Source organism: Schistocerca cancellata, chromosome 11, assembly GCF_023864275.1.
Source record: "Schistocerca cancellata isolate TAMUIC-IGC-003103 chromosome 11, iqSchCanc2.1, whole genome shotgun sequence".
Classification (NCBI taxonomy): Eukaryota; Metazoa; Arthropoda; class Insecta; order Orthoptera; family Acrididae; genus Schistocerca; species Schistocerca cancellata.
The window spans coordinates 162,781,617-162,805,258 of record NC_064636.1 but is presented as its reverse complement, the minus strand read 5'-3'; the positions used below and the strand labels follow the sequence as shown (position 1 = coordinate 162,805,258).

Below are 23,642 nucleotides of genomic sequence, written 5' to 3'. Positions count from 1 at the left end.
ACTGAAATATATATGTTTTATACATCAAACTTTTCAGAAAGATGTACTCTACAAAACAGACATAATATCGAAAAGTCGATTTTTTTTTAATTTTTGTCTTCCTACCCGCTTAGGAGACACGAATCCGACTATAGGGGGAAGAAATTGGAGATAGGTATTTAAAAATCTCTTTGGGTTCTCTCGTCGCTGTTGTCTGTCAGAATGATGCGAAAATAAACCCAGAACACGAAAAAATGGGATATAAATCAAGAAGGGGATGAATTATGCCAGTGATAAGATGTTGTGCAAGGTTGTTAGTTTGTGGGATGTCGCTTCCGAACATTATTGATGGCCCCAAAACAACACAGGGACCGCAACGCTCTCGTGACGCGACGGCACACGGGGGATGGCTCCAGTTCCGCCCTGGGGCCACGACGACGGCAGCCCAAGTCGCCAGCCGCCCCAGGCGTCGCGTCGCCCCCTGGGTGAACGGCAGACAGCCTGGCGGCTGCGTCGGGGGTCACCACTGGGCGAGGCGGATGCCGCGCCGGAAACTGCGGTCGGCCTCCATGTCTGAGCACAGCGAGAGAAACTCGACAGCGCCGAACTGCTCCTTTGCCAAGCAGACTACCGTCACAAGGGACGTCATTTCTGTCTCGCCGCTCGCTACTCGCCATCAAAGACAACTGAGGCGTAAGGTATTTATGGTAAAATGAAAAAGTTGATGTATGAATATTAGAAGTAGACATATAACATGTAGGGATTAATTCTTATCACTTTACGGTTCCATCAAGTCTTTAGACTTCCACGAGCCTTAGACAGAGTGCTCGTGCGCCATTGCCGAGTAATAGCTACTCTGCGACTTTTTCTGTATGTTGGTATTTTAATGCCTCACAAGGAGGTGACAAAATAGCCAAATACAGTATGTCTACAAGGCATAATGTCGTTGACAAATGTTGCATAATATGAAACTAATGAGGTACGATAGAAGACAGTTACCGAATTTTCAGATGTTTAAGTGAATATCGCCCACTCATGGGGAATAGAAAGAAACGCTTGTTGCTTACTTTCATGTTCATTGCATAAAATTGCACGATAGATCGTCATGTGGTCGAATGACTCATTTTAGATGCAAATTGCCAGTTAATTTATACGTCTACTTGTACTCTAAACATCACCATACAATTACTATTCTTTTTCCCCAAAATGGTAACAAGAAACACAGATTGAGTTATCAGTTCCCACCCATACCTTTTTACACATTACAAACATAGAAAGTCTTCTACAGAGTAGCAGGAGTTCTCAAGCAGAAACTTTTTCAATTTATTTCCAAATTTTACCATACTGTCTGTTAGACATTTTATATCACAGGGTAAGTGGTCAAAAGTTTTTGTTCAAACCTTAATGGCAACCTAAAGAAAACCTTAATGTTCACTAAGCAATGTAATTTTTTCTTCTATTATTGTAATCATGAACCACACGGTTCCTTTTGCAGCCCGCATCTCGTGGTCGTGCGGTAGCGTTCTCGCTTCCCACGCCCGGGTTCCCGGGTTCGATTCCCGGCGGGGTCAGGGATTTTCTCTGCTCGTGATGGCTGGGTGTTGTGTGCTGTCCTTAGGTTAGTTAGGTTTAAGTAGTTCTAAGTTCTAGGGGACTTATGACCACAGCAGTTGAGTCTCATAGTGCTCAGAGCCATTTGAACCATTTTTGGTTCCTTTTGCACTGTAGTAGATTGTTTACAACAAGCTTCATGAGGGAATAAATATACTGTGAAGCGGTAGTCAGTAGGCCCAGCTCCTTAATCAGATGGCTACAAGACGATCGCGCGTGAGCGCCACATATTATTGTTACAACTCGTTTTTGGGCAATGAAGACCTTCTTTCTTAAAGATGAATTACCCCAGAACATTATTCCATATGACATTGCTGAATGAAAAGAAGCAAAATATGTCAACTTCCTAATTTATCTCTTTTCAAAATTTGCTACGATTCTAAGTGAAAATGTAGCGAAACTTAAGTTTTTTCACGAGTTCCCAAATTTATGTTTTTCGAATTAAAATTCTCATCAATATGGACACCTAAGAATTTCAAAAGTTTTCACCTTATGTATTACTTCACCACCATGTCTTACACTTATCACTGATGCAGTACCCCCAGAGGTGCAGAACTGTATATAATGTGTCTTTGTGAAATTCAGGATGAGACAATTTGCAGAAAACCAAACAATGATTCTTTTGAGAACTTTGTTTACCATTTCCTCCAGTTCTGTATTAATACTGAGAGTGATAACAATACTGTTGTCATCTGCAAAAAGAACTAATTCTGCTTGCTGTACATTAGATGGTAGATTATTAACATATATGAGAAACAGTACTAGACCTAAGATTGAGCTGTATGTGATTTCCACCCTGTCATAATTATGTCCCTGAATTCTGTTGGTTGAGTTACTACTAAATACAGCTTTTTGCAACCTTTTGGTTAGATGTGATAAGATGTATTGGTTGATTACACCATCAACCCTACAAAATTTATCTAGCAGTATATTATTACTTTCACCATCAAATACCTTGGATAGGTCACAGAAAACACCCACCGGTGCTGTTTTGTTATTTAATGCTAATAGTATCTGGTGTGTGAACATTTAAATGGCATTCTCAGTAGAGCACCCCTTCTGAAAGGCAAACTGTGATTTGGTGACAATATTGTTGTTGCCAAGGTGTGATAATCTTCTACAATACATCACCTTCTCAAAAATGTAGGTAAATGATAGAAGCAGTGAAACAGGTCGGTAGTTGCTGATGTCTCTCTTATCTGTGAAATAAAAGGTGTCACATTCAAATTCAAAGCTGAACACTATTCAGTCTGTGAATCCAAAGAAGAGTGAAGAGACCGATTGAAACAAGTGTACTGTTACAAGTCACTGTTTCAGAATTAATAATGCGATGCGTGACAGATAAATTGAAGCATACCGAAAAACCGGTGAGATGTCATTCTGGCTTCTTACACAAACACGCCATCCGCTGCAGTGTAACTGATCAGGGTTTCAAATCTCCATGACAGGTAGACCGGACACCACAGCACGTTTATATAATGCCCGTGAACAGTGTCAGATGTTGTGCGATACTTGTGAAGGATACAGAGACACTTTCTATTCATGCATTATCTGAAACTGACATAATTTGGAAGCTGCTCCACTCTTGATCTCCAGTTGCGTGGCTGGTCTAATTGTGCAGCAATAAGATTTTGGGGCATTTAGATGTTACAATGTAGCAGTGTTGAGTTGCACATGACCACGAGGGCAGGCATTATCGTTGTCAAGGTTACAGTCTATCACGTCTGGTCAAGACAAGGGAAGAATGCCATATTGCATACTGGGCTCACAGTGACCCCTTTACAACTATGCCTACCATCTGAGACCAAATAACGGTTCTTTATCAGCAATGTGTTATCCTGCACTTTGGTTCAGAGATTCATTTATTATTTTATTTATTTATTTATGTCATTTTCTCAATCCCCTTTCGGGTGGAACAGCGATCATTGCAATTTATAAATAACAGACTCATTAGCCAGAACATTATGATCACCTGCCTATCATCGATTAAACGTGTACTGGCAATAGCAGAGTCACTTCACGAGGAATGACTGCTAGTCAGACGCATGCACAGTCGATGTAGGATCAGCAAATGTGCTGTCCATCTGCAGATGGGGAAGGTATGCTGTATGTCTCAGTTTGAAGGAGGTAATTTTATGATGACCTGAACGCTCATCACGAGCGTTTCGGAATGCACGATTTGTTGAGTGTTCGAGGAGCGCTGTGGTGAGTGCCTTCGACATGTGGCGAAACCAAGGTGAAACTATGTCCAGACGTCAAGGGGTTGGGTGGCCATCCCTCATTACATTCTCGAATGTTGTAGGCCGGGCAGACTGGTAGACCGCGGCAGACGGTGCAGGCTACAAGTGTGTCTGAACACACAGTGCCCTCAAGACTCCCAACAGTGTGCCTCTGCAGCTGACAACCCATACATTTGGCAATGTCAACACCATGACATCAGCAACTATGGCTGAAATGGGCACATTAGCATCTCCTGGGCACCTGTGCTGTGGGACAGAGAGAAACTGGCGCTGGTTCCATTGTGCTCTAGGGAAATTCACCTTGACATTCATAGGTCCAGTAGAGATTGTTCAAGGCACCATGATGGCCAAAAAGTAATATACACTTGTTTCAGACGACATACTCCTCTTCATGAGGATCACGTTTCACGATGGCAGTGGCGCTTTTCAACAAGGTAATGCACGATATCACAAGGAATGGAAGTGATGGAGTATTTCGAGGAGCAGAGTGGCGAGTTTCTATTAATGTGCTGGTCCCACAACTCACCAGATGGGAATGCAAACGAACACATCTGGGATGTGCCTCGACGTGGCGTAAGAGCTCATTCTTCCGGTGAGGAATTATTGGGAATTAGGTGCCTTGTGTGGGCAGTGTGGCGCCAATTCCCTTCCAGACCATGATGCGTCACTGCTGCTATCCATTGCAAAGGTAGGCACATCAGCTGTTACACAGGTGATTATAATGTTCTGGCTGATGAGTGTTTTAGTCCTTAGTAGCAGTTTTCATTTACTCTACTGGTTACTGGTTTTGGTACACAGTACCACCTCAGGACATCCTCTGCCATGCTCTCGGCAAACTACTAGGTACCTCAAATATGTCAAGCTTGTTTTTCTCTTATTTCTTTCTTATTTTGAACTTTATAATATGGTATGTCTAAAATATAAGATTTCCACTGTCCTTATTTCTGTGTACTAGTATACTCCAACATTTATATGGATATCGATGTGGTGCTCTACATAGCGGCATTCGTTATTTCAAATCATCTTGCCTAATTTTACTATTTCATTTTACATATTGCTATTAACACTACATTGAGAACTGATACTGTAGTTGCAGTAATAAACAATATAACTCTTACAACTATTGAAAGCCTCTATTAATACTACATCACCATGAATTTTCTCAAGAAACTACTACTGTTACTACTATGTTATTATGTTAGTAGTATTAACACTAATACAAATACTTATGCTGCAGTTAGAAAAGATAACATTATATTTACTGACTCAGAGAGAAATGTTACTAGCTTACTGCCTTGTATAGCTTTGCACTTTCCATGTACAGTAGTCTAAGGTGGACCCACATACACACGCAATTTATTAGAAGGTGGGGTCAAATAAAAGCAGCCAGAGATTAGAGTTCTATAGTACAAAGCAATACAACAGAGGAAAGTAAATGCAGCACTAAGATGACTATATCAGCTGTTGAAAATGACCACCATTCATCTCTGATGCTTTTGGGCCCTGGTCGGTAGGTTGCTGAAGGTGGGTCGAAGGTTGGACGCTTGAACTGCTGCAGTCTCATCTGGAGTGTTCTGCTGCTGTTGTTGATGACTGTGAGGGTTGTTGTGATTGACTCTGCTCTTGAGGGCTCTCGCGCAGTGTAACAACACACTGACAGATCAGGTGACACAGGTGGCCAGGTAGGGCCCCAACCAGGCTGACCTCTGCCAACAACTGTGAATCATGAAATTGTGTATCTGTGATCAAAGGTTCGGCTTGCTGTACGACCAGTTGCTCCATCTTCTTGGAAGTAACTGAACACCTTTCCCTCCTCCATTAATGCTGCCACAAATAGCTCCAAAATGTTGGCAATGTGATGGGCCAAAGTCAGCAGCTGATTGAAGAAGGTGAAACCAGTAATGCTGCGTGCAGACATTGCACACCAAAATCCAACCTTATGATCGTGCAAAGGTGTTTCGTGGAAGTTCTGCTGACTCTCTCCTATCAAGGAACTGTGATTCTGTTAGTTGACGTAACAACTCAGCTGAAATTAGTCTCCATCAGACATAAAGAAAAAATCCGTGTAGAAGTCATTCATTGTTATCTCAGTGAATGGACATTCACAAATGTGGAGGTGCTTAGGAACATATGATGGTTTTAATGCATGACCAACAGACATGCGATAGGGATATACAGGATGGTCCATTGATAGTGATCAGGCCAAATATCTCACGAAAGAATCATCAAACACTACAAAGAGAGATACTCATCTAGCTTGAACAGGGGAAACCAGATGGCGCTATGGTTGGCCCGTTAGATGGCGCTGCCATAGGTCAAACGGATATCAACTGCGTATTTTTAAATAGTAATCCACATTTTTTATTACATATTAGTGTAGTACGTAAAGAAATATCAATGTTTTACGTGGACCACTTTTTTCGTTTTGTGATAGATGGCGGTGTAAGAGTAACAAACGTACAAGTACGTGGTATCACGTAACATATCGCCAGTGCGGACGGTATTTGCTTCATCATGCAGTACCCATCTTAAAATGGACCGTTTACGAATTGCGGAAATGGTCGATATCTTGTTGATATACGGCTATTGTGATCAAAATGCCAAATGGGCGTGTGCTATGAATGCTGCTCGGTATCCTGGACGAAATTATCAAAGTGTCTGGAACGTTCTCCGGATAGTTAGCCTACGTTATTTAAGGAAAGTGTTCTGCCACATGTGAAACGTCAACCACGACCTGCAACAAATGATGATGCCCAAGTAGGTGTTTTAGCTGCTGTAGCGGCTAATCCGCAAATCAGTAGCAGACCAATTGCGCGAGAATCGGGAATCTCTAAAACGTCGGTGTTGAGAATGCTACATCAACATCGATTGCACCCGTTCCATATTTCTGTCCACCAGGAATTGCATGGCGACGACTTTGAACGTCTTGTACAGTTCTGCCACTGGGCACAAGAGAAATTACGGGATGATACTACAAGATGTTTCACTGCATTACAGAATGGCGATGTACTTCCAACATTATGGATGTCTGGCACATAGCTCGCCTACGGTTGAAGCGGTATTGAATAGCATACTTCATGACAGATGGATTGATCGTCGAAGCACTATCCCATCGCCCGCACGTTCACCGGATGTGACGTCCGCGGATTTCTTTCTGTGGGGAAAGTTAATGGATATTTGCTATCGTGATCCACCGACAACGCCTAACAACATGCGTCAGCGCATTGTCAATGCATGTGCAAACATTACGGAAGGCGAACTACTCGCTGTTGAGAGGAATGTCGTTACACGTATTGTCAAATCCATTGAGGTTGACGGACATCATTTTGAGCATTTATTGCATTAATGTGGTATTTACAGGTAATCATACTGTAACAGCATGCGTTTTCAGAAATGATAAGTTCACGAAGGTACATGTATCGCATTGGAGCAACCGCAATAAAATGTTTAAACGTACTTACGTTCTGTATTTTAATTTAAAAAAACTACCTGTTGCGAACTCTTCAGCTAAAATTGTGAGCCATATGTCTGTGACCATTACAGCGCTATCTATCACAAAGTGAAAGAGGTGCTTTACGTACTACTGGAGTAAGTAATAAAAAATGGGGGTTCCTATTTAAAAAACACGCAGTTGATATCCGTTTGACCTATGGCAGAGCCATCTAGCGGAGCAACCATAGCGCCATCTGGTTTCCCCCTTCAAGCTAGACAAGTTTTTTCATTTGACGTTTATTTCGTGAGATATTTGGCCCAGTCAATCAATGGACCACCCTGAATATGCAGGTCTGCGTAATCAGTGTGACATCCTGGTCTCTTGTGACAGGTGTTGGATTGATTTGGTAGGTCTCTGAAACATTTTCGGCCGCACTGCAGCCATGTTTTGTGATGTGAAGGGGACTTTAGGCACTTTTTTTTTTACTGGTTCAAAACAGATCCTGTTTGACATCAGTTTTGGATTAAGCGTTACATGGTACTCGTTGCTCACACATTAACACCACTAAATTTCTCAGAAAACAACTGACCATACCGTTTCCATGACTTAGTTCTCACATAACTTTTCACAACGAACGCCTGCTGCTCCACTGTGAGTACCACCGCCCCCTTTGCTCTGCTCCACTCACACTGGCACAGCCCGCACTACAATCTGAACTGATGTCGATCATGTGGTGGATCACATGGCGTGCATGTCACAGGGTGTGGCTATATGCATACATTCACGTGCAATCGTATTCATTCTCCCAGGCCACTTTCATTTGCTCCACCCTGTACTAACAGAAGTATCTAAGGTCTCTCTAGGTTTGGAGCCAGATTGGCGACGCTATCATGTCCGGCAATATCTTACTGCCTCGAGACAATCAAAGGGTATCACTTTTATTTCACTCATTTTATCTAATCTTCTTAGATACACTCGTGGTCAACTCCCTTAACACTTTTGTTATTGAACCAGCCAATCGTAGTAATGTATTGTTTTGTTCACAGTCCCTAAGACCATGAGCATGTCTTCCTCGTCCCTGCATTGGTGTCAGAGGCCACTAGCAGATGGGCTATGGAATTATTCAGCCACGTGTAGCTGTCATTAGTACCAACACAGAAAAGACTTCTATTGGAGTGGTTCTGTCAATATAATGCGTAGACTACCCGCATTACAGCAATGAATCACACTTTGTACTGGCCCAGATGAGCATCGCCAGGCACTATGGCGGCGACCTTGGTCGCATTCCTTCTGTTTTCTGGAGACGTGCAGCAGTGTTACTTCTGGGGTCGTGGTGTGTGGATCCACTGGGTATGACCTCAGCTCAAGACTCATAGTGACTGAGGACGCTGTCGGCACAATGGTATGCCACTGCCATCCCATGTCCCTGTTTGCTACCTCTCATGCAACAGTATTGTGACATCAACAATCAACAGGAAAATGCTCACCCGCACATGGGATGTATCTCCATAAATTGTCTGCGTGATGTTGAAATACCCCCATGTGACGAAAGACATCCAGATCTAACATGTCGGGTGTCAATCCATAGCAGTGCCGGTAACTGCGATGTCGGGGACGAGTTGCAGCGGTTGTGGCCCACTTTCCCTCAGGAGAGGATAAAATGAAGATTTACTTCCCAACAGAACCAACGCATGTGTCCAGGTAAGTGTGGTTGCAATGCCAAACTATAAATGGGTTCATACCACTAAGTTCTGTGTAAATTTGAGTAGATTTTTCAATGACTGATATAATGTCACATACTGCATCAACATGTGAAGTATCATTTCGTTTCGTCAGCCCTTCCGAATACTTCAGTTATTGTTGATGCAATGTATATTTACACATAAACTCTACATCAAGCGATTTTCGTAGTCTTACGTGGAGGTTATCTTTCCAGTCTTACATGCTTCACTTTCTCCACACTCTACCTTTCTCCTTTGCAGCTGACAAAGTCCATAAATTTAAGTTCATGTATGATACTCATGTAGCAATGCACCAGCAACCTACTTCCACATCCATTCCCTTCCAGATTAATTTGGGAGAAATATAACCAACAATGAAACTAGAAACTCCATCCACTACATTAATATATACAGAAACTTAGGAAAAGAATTTTAGCTTAGGAAACAATCCCCATACTACCACACTGAATGAACATAATGAAAGAAATATGTTGATATCGATTAAAACAATAAGTTTACTGTTAACCATTGCCATCTCTGCTTTTTAGAAACTAAAATTCGATTCTTTCGCCATAACACTTCGCTAACGCCACCCTCCTCTAATTTGTTTAAAGATATGCTTATGTAGTGACAGAACTCACGACGTGCCAGAGACGGGGGTTGAGTGGGGACCTGCGGTCTGCACAGCTGTGACGAGGGTCCGGCCTCAGCCGCTGTGCCCACTGCGTGGCTGTGTACTGGGGGCTGGTCCTGCTGTGTCCAGTGGCTGGCCCGCAGTGCAGAGGCAGACTGTTCCGATACATGTAGTAGGACTCAGACCACTGGGCAGCTGTCCGTCCACAGATAGTGGCACCAATACAGCCAAAGGCAACAGTGGGTCCACTAACCCACCAAGGTAAATGACTTACTAGTGAGACAATCAGTTTACACGCTGCTTCTCCTGAGTTCCTCGTACTATCAGTTTAACATACCAAGCTACAGTCACTCAGAAGTTAGATTGGCAAAACTTTTAAATGTACTTAATTTGCTACTACGTCCATCAGATGGTGTTCGTAGGTCATATGCTACAGACTGGGCGGTAGGGGGAACATACGGTAAATATTATGACAGATACTTCTGAAATGACCAGGGAAGGAAATTCAGAGAAAAATGGAGCACAATATTTGTCATATTACGAAGCTACTGCAGTAAAAATTTAACTTCCATTAAAACCTTTATCACAGAATTGAAACTTCGGCCAATACATTTATTTGATTCACACTGGCCAATGAGCACCCACACGAAACAGGTGAACATTGAATAGTACCTGACTGGGAGGCTGAACGAGTCTATGAGTATGATCAGTAAAATAAGCAGACACATTAATTATATAATATATATTTACGCCTAAGTGTTGATCACAGGTTGTCACTCACTGAAATCAAGAATTTTGTTTCGTTACTGTGTTCAGTGTAATGATATTTATCAGACTGTGATTAGTGTGTGTGTGTGTGTGTGTTATATTAGTGCTTAATAATTTAAATATAAGTGCAATGCACAGAACTATGCTACATATGCCAGTTGATGGAAGTTTGTATGCAGTGTGATAACCTGTGAAAAAGTTGTGGCTGGTGTTTGGACAATGTGGAATTTACAAGCGGTGCTTATGAAGCAAGTGTTGTGATGGGAAAAGACAAGTATTTCAAGAGCCGTGCAAACCATGCTGCTCGTAGCAGTGGTATTTAATGGCAGTAACTGCTGGGAGATCCGTGTATCAAATGAGAACTACTGAAGATGTGACAGTTTCTAGTTTTGCCAGTTGTAGTTTTGTTCTGTGTGTGTGTGTGTGTGTGTGTGTGTGTGTGTGTGTTGGTTAACGTTTGTGATTTCTCATGAAGAAACTGGGCAATGAATTTACCATTGACATAAAAAGAGAGGCTTTATGTATATGCATGTAACGTGGATGGATACTTGTGTGAAGTGGTTGTCATGGTAAGCAATGCAATAGTGTACATAGAGCTTGACGCAATGAAGAAGATACTGGTTAGGTTTTGTGACATGCACCCTATTTAAGTTAAGAAGTGCGTTTCCCAACTTTGTTTCTAAATAATTCAGATAGAATTACATATTTAAAGTTAATGTGTAAATAATAGGCATCTTAAAAACATAGCTGTGGCGATAAGCAGTTTCATTCAACATTAATTTTCGTTTATAATTATGGGATACACTACTGTAACAATAAAAATAAATGAGAAATGAATCACTGAGTGTACGGATTATTATCTGAAGGATATGAATTCCAGTTTTTGAAGCAGCTCAGTAAGTAGTGCATAAATATTCAGACATATCTAACAATAAAAGTAATTTATGGTAATTACTTGTCACTAGCATTGTAGTGAGTATTTATAATGTGATATGTTGATAACAAAGAATAGAAAGATCTAAAGATCTCTTTATTTTGACGTGGTTAGGAATGGACCAATAACTGGAACAGGTCAGATAAGGACACCACTAAGCTCTAGCAGAAGAAAACACTGCAGGACTAATCTTTACTAAAGCCACAGGGAAAATTAAGCAAAGACTGGTCAGTAGATATTTGACAGACCCTTCTCTAAGAGCCAAGAACGGAGTTTTCACACAAAAAGCGCCTTCCTTTGTGTGTTGCTCAAGCTAGTGCACTGAAGTATGGCAATATCGCGAGAAACAACCGACTAGAAGTGGGAAGGAAGTGTGAAGGAAGACAGAGCATTATGCGGAACTGCCTGAAGCGGCAGAGCTGTTGTGAAACCCTGTCGCCTTTCTTGTGAGGTGCTCATGTGGTGTTTAAGAATTGTGTTTTTATATCACCTTCTTTAAGAGAGATGTTCCATATATGCTCCGATTGAGAATGAGAACATTTTCCTTAGAGTATAGTAAACTTCAAAAACCTTATTTCTAATACCCCTCGAATACTTCGTTAGAGTTAATGAATTTTGTTACAGAACTTGTCAGCGAATCCCACATATATATCTAGAACGTAAAAGGGAGATACACAACACAGAAAACTGTTGTGCTGATATGGGTGTAGCGACTAATGTGACTGACTACTCCACTACCACGAATATTTCAAGATTTACAGAATGAGAAAATCACGAATGGGGAATTTAAAATACGTTGCTGCCCACCTTGAACAGTGCTGCAGCATTCTAAAGTACACTATGTGATCAAAAGTATCCAGACATCTGGCTGAAGTTGAATTACATGTTCGTGGCGCACTCTACAGGCAGTGCTAGAATATAATGTGGGATCAGACGACCATTAGCTTTGATGACAGCTCCTACCCGCGCAGGCATACGTTGAATCAGATGCTGGGAGGCTTCTTGGGGAATGGCAGCCCATATTTCACGGAGTGGTGCACTGAGGAGAGGTATCGTTGTCAGTCGGCGAGGCCTGGCACGAAGTTGGTGTTCCAAAACATCACAAGATGTTCTGCAGGATTCAGGTCAGGGCTCTGTGCAGGCCAGTCCATTACAGGGATGTTTATGCTGTGTAACTACTCCGGCGCAGGCCGTGCGTTATGATCAGGTTGAAAGATGGAATCTACGTCCACGAATTCATCATAACCGCCTCCGAATTTTACTGTTGGCACTACACACACTGGCAAATGACGTACACCAAGGATTCGTGACACCCACTTCCTGCCATCGGATGGCAACATTTTGTACCGTGATTCGTCACTGTATCCACTACAAGTAGGCTGCACTGAAGAGAGGTATCGGTGTTGGTCGGTGAGACCTGGCACGAAGCTGGCGTTCCAATATATCCCAGATGTGTGCTGTAGCGTTCAGGTCAGGACCCTGTGTGGGCCAGTCCTTCACAAAGACGTTACTGTCATGCAACCACTCGCTCACAGCCCATGCATTACGAACAGGTGCTCGATCATGTTGAAAGATGTAATCGCCATCCCCCAACTGCTCTTGAACAGTTGGAAACAAGAAGGCGCTTAAAACATGAATGTAGGTCTGTGTTGTGATAGTGCCACGCGAAACAACAAGGGGGTTAGGCGGGAGGTGACAAAACTAGGATTTCATGGTGAAACCGCTGCTCTTAAGCCACACATCACGAAGGTAAATGCCTGGTGTAAGAAGCGAAAGCATTGGACGATTGAGCAGTGGAAAAACCTTGTGTGGAGTGACCAATCATGGTACACAATGTGTCAATGGGATGGCAGGGTGTGGGTATGGCGAATTCCCTGTGAACGCTCTCTGCCAGCGTGTGTAGTGACAACAGTAAAATTCAGAGGCGGTGGTTTTATGATATGGTCGTATTTGTCACGGAGGATGCTAGCACCCCTTGTTGTTTCGCGTGGCACTATCACAACACAGACCTACATTCATGTTTTAAGCGCCTTCTTGTTTCCAACTGTTCAAGAGCAGTTGGGGGATGGCGATTACATCTTTCAACATGATCGAGCACCTGTTCGTAATGCATGGGCTGTGAGCGAGTGGTTGCATGACAGAAACGTCTTTGTGAAGGACTGGCCCACACAGGGTCCTGACCTGAACGCTACAGCACACATCTGGGATATATTGGAAGGCCAGCTTCGTGCCAGGTCTCACCGACCAACTCCGATACCTCTCCTCAGTGCAGCACTCCGTGTAGAATGAGCTGCCATTCCCCAACAAACCATCCAGCACCTGATTGAACGAATGGCTGCGAGAGTGGAAGCTGAGATCAAGGCTAAGGGTGGACCAACACCACACTGAATTCCAGCATTACCGATGGAGGGCTTCACTGAATTTGTAAGTCAAATTCATCCAGGCGTCTGGATACATTTGATCACAGAGTGTATACAAGAAAATGGATATCAGTAGTAGTGTATTTTACTGCGCATGCACATCTAATTAAACTTTGTGGTGGACATTGTAGGCCTGGCAGTACACGCACTTATCGCTGTGTAACGTGGAATTGTGACTTGTCTCACGCTTACCTGGTGTCTGTCGGTGTCTCTGCAATCAGGCGAGCCAGCTCCACAACAGTTTGTGGGTCGTTGACCACAGCCTCAGCCCAGCCCTGCGTCGCCATCACACGGAGCAAGTGCGTCTTTATGAAGGCGACGGCGGCCTGCTTCAGCCTGTTGGCGGAATGCCTAATCGCGAGAACACCTGCGGCTGTCGCAGTCTCGACAGACAGCTGGGCGACCACCTGTTGCTCACAGTGCGCCTTCAGTACCGACAGGCCGTATACGTCGGCGGCGACCAGCAGCTGTGGGGCCATGCTGGGCAGCTGGGGCACCTGCAGGGTGTAGAGGTATGCCAGCACCTGGCGCAGCACAGGACCCTCTGTGTCCGAGACTACGAGCTGGCTGCTGCTGCTATTCTCTAAGGTGACGCGACGGAACATGTCCGCAAACACGGGACTCCTGGCGGCCAAGACAGCCCTGTGAGCCACGAGCCGCGTGTCCCCGGCCAGCAGAGTCACCACAGCGCCGTCCCCGGCGTCCAGCAGGGCTCCGAGGTCCACGGCCGTGGCCCCCTCAGCCTCCTGAACGAGTCCCACTGTCAGCGATTCTGGAACACAGTTTCCCAAATGTTGGAAATATTGGGAGTGGCTGTCAGTGCAGAGTTAATCAATGCCACGATTTAAAGGCATTTCTAAAGCTGCTATCAGGATAACATTTACACCCAACATAGATTATAGTGTGTAGATGAAGGAAATAATACTTTTGAAAATCTATTACATCTCCTCTTAAAACTTCCCTATTTGCTTGTACAAAATGCCACAGAAGGAATAGAGGCCTCTTTCTACAATTACCGGCTCAAAGTATCAAAATGAATATCTAGCACAAAACTAAGAGCGTACATTCTTCAACACCCAGTCCCGATTTCTGCAGTTATTTAAGAAAACAATGATATTTAATGCCTGAAATCTGTATCCCTCTGCCCTTAACTGCTATACCAGCATGTTTCTCTCCAGGGACTGATACAGGGGATCAAGTAACTGCTGTCACAGTCTGGAATGACTTTCTAGAAACGTGACATAGAGGTGGCTGGCATAGCTAGATGGCAACTTCTGACATATTCCAATATTTTGTAGGGTAGTGGCATAACGCCCCAATGGATAAAATTAAATTTTATGAGGAGTACAAATAACTGTGCCTAATTGTGTTTCGCTCACAATACTAAATTATTTCTAAAATATCATGTTGATCATGACTATTTCGCAACAATTTGTAGCTATTACATAAATTATCATCAATAAATTTTTATTTTCAAATAATAGAAGTAATGAATGACACAATGTGGTGCATGCTACAGCTTGTCAAACGAATGTATGAACTTCATCTTCCACACATAATCCTCCTGCTGCACACAACAGTTTTCACTTTGTACCATGATGGAGAAATCGAGACATATAGATCACATACGCTTCAATATCTCATAAAAATTTCTAGCAAATGACCAGAAATTTCATCATCACTCACTTCATAATAATAAATGAAAAAATATTAAACTTAAACTCAACACTTACTATGTAATGGCTACTATTGTAGTGTAAGATGTGTACAGTACTTTCTTCTTATTATTATTTCTGGCACCTAGTCAGACACAAAGCGTTGTCAAGTTAAAATCGTTCGATTTCTGACACTGCAGAGGTAAGGAGTCCAGCAATCAAGTCATTCAGAAACAGTAAGTAGAGTGCACGAATTTTCACTTGATTGATTTTAAGTAAAGGTGCAGGGTGAGCGTGACACAGAGATAGAGGTGGTGTAGAGGAAAAAAGTTTTGTAACAAGTGCAGACAGTTAGTTAACTTCCATTTTTGAGTAGGCTCTGAGCACTATGGGACTCAACATCTTAGGTCATAAGTCCCCTAGAACTTAGAACTACTTAAACCTAACTAACCTAAGGACATCACACACACCCATGCCCGAGGCAGGATTCGAACCTGCGACCGTAGCAGTCCCGCGGTTCTGGACTGCAGCGCCAGAACCGCTAGACCATTTTTTGAGTAGTCTTAGACGCAATGAGAAAGGCTACATCAATATAAATAAGAAGTACCAATTTTATAATTACATTAGTCTGACGTTTAATAAAACATCTACAAAAGCTAAGTGTCATTTATCTTTCATCACTTTCAAAATAAAAGTTTCCAAAGGAAATATTCTTCTTAGTGGAGTTCAGTTATTCGCTAAGGATGATGACTTGGTGTGTGTGTTTGGGTGTTTGGGTGGCTGGGAGGGGAAGGGGGAAGTGGAGCTCTAGCTAGTGCCTGTTTGCACTCTGGGATAATGCTCTCAGAAAGGTTGGGAGCCATTACTGTAGGGGGATATGTCAAAGCCAGTCATAGAGAATATGGCATCTTTTCAACACACATTCTTTCCATCATTTCGTAATTGATGTCACCCTACCAAATTGTTGCAGATGGTACTGATAACTGACCTTTGTTGTTGTAAGTTCTTCATTACAAGCTGTAATTATCGCTGAAAATAGTCACAGTTCCAGTTACTACATTAGACGATCAGGCTGATCCTTTAAATGACGTTTTAAATTACTATTAGTTATTGCAGCTATTTTATATCAGCTAGCTCTGAAAATCTGAGAAACAAGAAAGCCCTGGGAAAGACATCATTCCAGCTGAATTTGTCGAATCTGGAAGAATTGAAATTAGAAATCTGTTAAATATTCCCTTGTGTAACATACAGGAACAGGTGAAATTGCCCTCAGACTCTAGAGAAACATTATACGATATTTATTCTTGTCTTAAAATACAAAAATTACCAAAGTCTTAGCTTAGTCGTGAATGCCACATCAAATAAAAGTTTCCTCTGTCTTCGAACAATTGACACACGATTATCAGAAAATCAGTTTGGATTCGAAAAAAAACCGAAGAATCCAAGAAGGAGTAATATCTTTAAACTTAATTTTAAATTGTAAATAAATAGGTTTTGTAGGTATACAGGAAATGTTTCGTGATGTAAAATGGCCAAATAAAGTTTGAGGTACAGAAGAGAGTAGGAATATGCATAGAGAGTGATATGTTATGTGGAAGCTGTATAAAAAAGGAGAGGACTTCTATTGGAGTGCACTCTACACAGGTTCTACACATATTCATGAATGAATCCGGCAAGGTAGTGTACTATAAACAATTATCTTTAATCTATTCAACAAACACGTACTTAGGAAGGGAGAGTAGTGTTACATATAGTATACAGGAGAATAGAGCAGGTATGAATGGCACAGCTGTTTTATCTGAAAGTGAATCCAATCTAGGCCCATGCTAGTGGCCTCTGGGTGCATCAGAACCAGAATGCAGTACCAAAAGTGCTCCACCAGGATGAATTTGGATAACGGGATTGAAATCATCTTCAATAACCTTCACATACCGTTCGGTAGTTACCAAAGGAATACGGCACCGATTATTCCATGAGTGGACACTGCACACCACACAGTCTCCCGTTGAGGGTGAAGTGACCTCCCGATCGCCAAATGCTGACTCTCAGTCCCCCAACTGTGCCAATTTCACTTGCTAAAGCATCCGTCCAAATACAAGTGGCCGACAACAACCTGCCGCGTTCGACGGGCATTCTAATTGCCATCGTGTCCCGCGCCTGTGGCACTGGGCTGGATGAAGAGGACCCACTGAGTTCCCTCCACGGTCGCCAGATCTAACAGCTACAGACTTTTACTTGTGGGGAACTGTGAAAGATAACGTCAATCGACGTAATCCACGCACGCTGGAGGAGGTTACAGCGACACGTGCAGCGATCTCAACTGGAATTGTGACTGACATAGTTGCGACGAGCCGGCCGCTGTGGCCGAGCGGTTCTAGGCGCTTCAGTCCGGAACCCCGCTGCTGCTACGTTCGCAGGTTAGAATACTGCCCCTGGCATGGCTGTGTGTGATGTCCTTAGGTTAGTTAGGTCTAAGTAGTTCTAAGTTCTAGGGGACTAAGGCCACTACATGTTAAGTCCTGTAGTGCTTAGAGAGTTGCGACGACCGCTCGTCGTTCTGCTATGTGTATAGCCGTCGACTGTGAACTTTTTAACACTTGAAGTAACCGTATGCTAAGCTAAAGGTTGTGCAACATCTGTGATCGATTATTAAATGTAAAACAAACACATAAGTAATACTTTTCGTTCCTTGTGGTGTGTCTACATTTTTCTGGCGGACTGTATATGAAGATGATAGACGTAAATTAGTTACGGAGTTCGGCGTGTACACATTTTATTCAAAATGTAAACGTCACTACATATTTTCGGATTAAGGTTATGACATCTTTGGTGTGACTGCCGTCATAGGCAAAGACGTGGCGCAGACGAATAGCGAAATTCTGCGTGACCTCAGCAGGTGTCGGAACATAGATGCTGTCGATGACCTCCTGAATGTCTGTTTTCAGCTCAGCAATAGTGTCGGGGCTATTGCTGCACACCATGACCTTAATACAGCCCCACAAAAAGAAATCGACGTATTCAGATCCGGAGAATATGGCGGCCAACCGAGGCCCATGCCAGTGCCTCCTGGGTACACCAGAGCCAGAATGCCGTCCCCAGAATGCTCCTCCAGAAAATCAAACACTTCCCTACTTCGAAGGGGTCGAGCACCGTGTTGTATGAATCACATCTTATCGAAATGATCGTAACTTTGGATAATCGTGATGATATCATCTTCCAGAACCTTTACGTACCGTTCGGTAGTCACCAAAAGAATATTGCACTGATTATTCCGTGACTGGAGACTGCACACCACACAGTGCTCCGTTGAGGGTGAAGAGACTTCTCCATCACCGAATGCGCAGCCTCAGTCCACCAAATGCGTCAATTTCGCTTATTGACGAACCCATCCAAATAGATGTGGGCTTAGGGGCGAAACGAAACATTATTCACATAAAAGTCCTGTTCGTCAATTCTGCAGACAACAGTGCAGGCGAAACACGACTGCTGTTCCATGGCCCTCGAGCTTACAGGTTGAGAAGCTTGAATTTTGTACGGGAAAAGATGCAGGTCTTCAACAACCACATGTCGCAGTGCCTCCCAGTTGATTCCCAGCTGTTGTGCAGCTCGTCTGATAGATTTCCTGGGGCTGGTTTGAGACACAAGACTTGTTATGTTGATGTTTTCAGTCGTTTTCATCCTTTTTGGACGAAAGACATTGCGAACGCTGTCAGAATGAGAGCTACCCGTTACCTCAAACTTTCGAATCATATTATTTATTTTTAGCACACACGGACCGGTTGTCTTCAGCTTGATCTCGGTCGCACCACCTCCTTTGAGCCGCATTTGGGCTGCTATTGCTAGCGTAGCAGGCCTCCATAAGTGGTATATGTTCAGGTACATTGTACCGTGACGTTTTCTTGTGCACATGGCCGACAACAACTCGGCGCAAGCGCATGCACATACTAATTACCATCATCCCCCGCGGCCAAGCATGCAGTTTGAACATCATAAAGCAAACCGTTCAGAATCTATGAGGATTTCATTTCATGTAGGTCAATAACTGCACCCTCAAACTTCCTGGTAGATTAAAAGGGTGTGCCGGACCGGGACTCGAAATCGGGACGTTTGCCTATCGCGGGCAAGTGCTCTGCCGACTGAGCTACCCAACCACGACTCACGTCCCGTCCTATGGGCTTCAGTTCTGCCAGTACCTCGTCTCCTACCTTCCAAATTTCACTAGCACTCCTGCCAGTAAATTTCCCGTCAACCCACACACCACTGCAGAGTGAAAATTTCTGTCGGGAAACATGCCCCAGGTTGTGACTAAGTTACGTCTTGGCAATATTCTTTCTTCACAATAAAGGATGACAGCCAAAATCAGTTGCAGGATAAAATTTTTTATTAAAATTCTTGACCAAGGTTTCGATACATATAAATATACCTTCATCAGAAGTAAAACTTCTAAAATTACATCACGCAATGGAGGATAATAAAAACAATTATGCCAAAGGCGTCGTCAGTAATTAAAACATTACTGACGACGCCTTTGGCATAATTGTTTTTATTATCCTCCATTGCGTGATGTAATTTTAGAAGTTTTACTTCTGATGAAGGTATATTTATATGTACCGAAACCTTGGTCAAGAATTTTAATAAAAAATTTTATCCTGCAACTGATTTTGGCTGTCATCCTTTATTGTGAAGAATTTTAACAGTTGCTGCCGCAGCCATGTTTAAAATCATGAAATATTCTTTCTTCCTGGAGTGCTAGTCCTGCAAGATTCGCAGAAGAGCTTATGTGAAGTTTGGAAGGTAGGAGACCAGGTCCTAGCGGAAGCCCAGAAGACGGGACGTGAGACCTGCTTGGGTAGCTCAGATGGTGGAGCACTTGCCCGCAAAAGGCAAAGGCCCCAAGTTCTTGTCTCAGTCTGGCACACAGTTTTAATCTGCCAGGAAGTTTCATATCAGCGCAGAGTGAAAATTTCAATCTCGAAGTGTCACCCTGTATGAATAAGTTTCCTTCCTGATTTCGATCGTAACCATGTTGTTGTTGTTGTAATGGTCTTCAGAGACTGGTATGATACTGCTCTATCCTGTGTAAGCTCCTACATCTCAAAGTACCGGCTGCTATCTACATCCTTCTGAGTCTGCTTAATGTATTCATATCTTAGTCTCCCTCCAAGGTGCTCTCCAGAACTGAACTGCTGAGTCCTTGATGCCCCTAAACATGTCCTGCCAACAGATGCCTTCTTCTAGTCAATCTGTGCAGTAAATTTCTCTTCTCCCTAATTCTGTTCAGTACCTCCCCATTAGTTACGTGTTATACCCATATAATCTTCAGCATTCTTCTGCAGCACCACATTTTGAAAGCTTCTATTCTCTTCTTGTCCAAACTACTTATCGTCCATGTTTCACTTCCATACATGGCTACATTCCATACAAATACTTTCAGAAACGACTTCTTGACACTTAAATCTATACGTGATGTTAACAAATTTCTCTTCTTTTGAAAAGCTTTCCTTGTCATTTCCAGTCTACATTTTACATCCTCTCTACTTCCACCATCACCAGTTATTTTTCTCCCCGAATAGCAAAACTCATCTACTACTTTAAGTGTCTCGTTTGCTAATCTAATTCCCTCAGCCACAACTGATTTAATTCGACTACATCCCATTGTCGTAGTTTCACTTTTGTTGATGTTCATCTTTTGTCCGCTTCTGTCTGTTCTACTCGACTGCTCTTCCAGGTCCTTTGCCGTCTCTGAGAGAATTCCAATGTCATCGGCAAACCTCATAGCTTTTATATTTTCTTCGGATTTAAATTCCTACTCTGAACTTTTCTTTTGTTTTATTTACTGCTTGCTCAATATATAGATTGAATGACATTGGGGATACGCTAAAACCCTGTCTCACTCCATTCTTAACCACTGTTTACCTTTCATGCCCCTCGGCTGTTTCCACGGCCATCTGGTTTCTGCACACATTGTAAATAGCCTTTCACTCGGTGTATTTAACCACTACCACCTTCAGAATGTGAAATCGAGTATTCCACTCAATATTGTCATAAGCTTTCTCTAAGTCTACAAATGAGAGAAACGTAGGATTGCCTTTCCTTAATAAACCTAATAACCGAAAACATACGCCAGTGTACATTTTTTTCAGCTTTGGAAGGCAAGAGTGAATGATGAATGAAAAACAAGCGCAGTACTGTTATGTCGTCCGTCAGTCCCTCCCGATGGGGATCCCACACCGCACAGCAATACTCCAGAATAGGACGGACAAGCCTGGTGTAAGCAGTCTCTTTAGTAAAACTGTTGCACCTTCTAAGTGTTCTGCCAATGAATTGCAGTCTTTGGTTTGCTCTACCCAAAACGTTATCTATGTGATCCTTCCAATTTAGGTTATTTGTAATTGTAATCCCCAAGTATTTAGTTGAATTTACAGTCATCAGATTTGAGTGACTTATCGCGTAATCGAAATTTAGTGGATTTCTTTTAGTACTCATGTGAATAACTTCACACTTTGCTTTATTTAGGGTCAATTGCCACATTTCGCAGCAAACGTATGTTATCTAAATCATTTTGCTGTTCGTTTTGGTCATCTGATGACTTAACAAGACGGTAAACGAGAGCATCATTTGCAAACAAAGTGAGAGAGCTACTCAGATTGTCTCCTATGTCGTTAATATTCTTCAGGAAAAACGGAGGGATAAATTTGGAAGTTTGTGGTAAGGTCTTATGGGACCAAACTGCTGAGATCATCCGTCCCTATGCTTACTCGCTACTCAATCTAACATAAAGTAACTTACGCTAAGGGCGACACACAGACCAGTGCCCGAGGAAGGACTCGAACCTCCGAGGAGGGAGCCGCGCGGAGCGTGACGAGGCGGCCCAAACCGCGCGGCCGCCCGGCTCGGAAACAACAGGTGGCCTGTAACACTTCCTTGGGGAACGCAGGGTATTGCTTCACTTTTAATCGATGACTTTCCGTCTATTACTACAGACTGTGATCTTACTGAGAGAAAATAACTAACCCAGCAGCACAATTGAGGCTATTTTCCATAATCATGCAGTTTGGTTAGAAGACGCTTGTGAGCACTCATTACTTCTTGAGTAGTTGTGTTTCGCACAACGATGTTTTCTGCATCCGTGATGACTATGTGTCAATAAATCGTTTTCTTCGAGGAAATTGATAATGTTCGAACACAGTATATGTTCCAAAACCTTACTACAAATCGACGTTAGTGACGTGGGCCTGTAATTTAGTGGATTACTCCTACTTCCATTTTTGGTATTGGTGTGACTTGAGCAACTTTCCAGTCTTTAGGTACAGAACTTTCTGTGGGCGGGTGGTTGTTTATAATCCCTAAACATGGAGCTATAGCATCAGCATAATCGGAAGGGATCCTGAGAGGGACACAACCTGGACTGGAGGCCTCACCTTTACTAAGTGACTTAACCTGCTTGCTACACCGTGCATGTCTACTTCTATGTTTCTCATTTTGGCAGTTGTTCTTAATTGGAATTCAGGAATATTTACTTTGTCTTCATCGATGAATTAGTTTCGGAAAACGTGTTTAATAATTCTGTTGTGGTGGCATTGTCATCAATGAGTTCACCGTTATCGGGCAGTGGAGTTACTGATTGCGTCTTGGCACAGGCGTGCTTTACGTACGACCTGCCGCTGTCCGTTTTCACTGTCAACTGTCCTCAGTGCCAGTGATTGGCCGCAGAGTCGCGCTGCTGCTGGAGGAACACCTGTTTCTGGAGGTGAGCCGTGCGCCACGTCTCAAGGCAATGGAAAGGGGTTGCTTGGACAAAAAATGCACTCTCGTCTACCTCTCGCTAAAGCGTTAGCAAAGGTGGCGTTTGGACATTTAAGCTGCAGATTCAGAACAGCTGACACCATGAACTTGCCTTCCACATATAGGCAGTATTGAAACTGGTATAGCTACAGTCGCAGGTTCGAATCCTGCCTCGGGCATGGATGTGTGTGATGTCTTTAGGTTAGTTAGGTTTAAGTAGTTCTAAGTTCTAGGGGACTGATGACCACAGATGTCAAGTCCCATAGTGCTCAGAGCCAGTTGAACCATTTTGAAACAGGTGTACAGAATCACTGCATACACATATACATATCTTTCGTGCATTGCCTGTTGGCTTTCCCTTTCACGCATTTGTAACCACACAGGAAACGTTTATATTTGGTGTTCTGTCAAACATTTCGGTAGTTATGTCACTCTGTACGTACACCCACACACGACTTTCAG

At 43.0% G+C, this 23,642-nt stretch overlaps 1 protein-coding gene across 3 annotated transcripts in view; it reads right to left on the bottom strand.

The window, feature by feature from the left end:
- The window catches only part of LOC126108582 (ankyrin-3-like), a 90,476-nt gene that overhangs the window by 14,892 nt on the left and 51,942 nt on the right, over positions 1 to 23,642 (bottom strand). For all 3 annotated transcript variants that reach the window (XM_049913877.1, XM_049913879.1, XM_049913878.1), the window contains exon 3: positions 13,933 to 14,512. In XM_049913877.1, the coding sequence (XP_049769834.1) occupies positions 13,933 to 14,512 (580 nt within the window). The remainder of the gene's footprint in view (positions 1 to 13,932; positions 14,513 to 23,642) is intronic.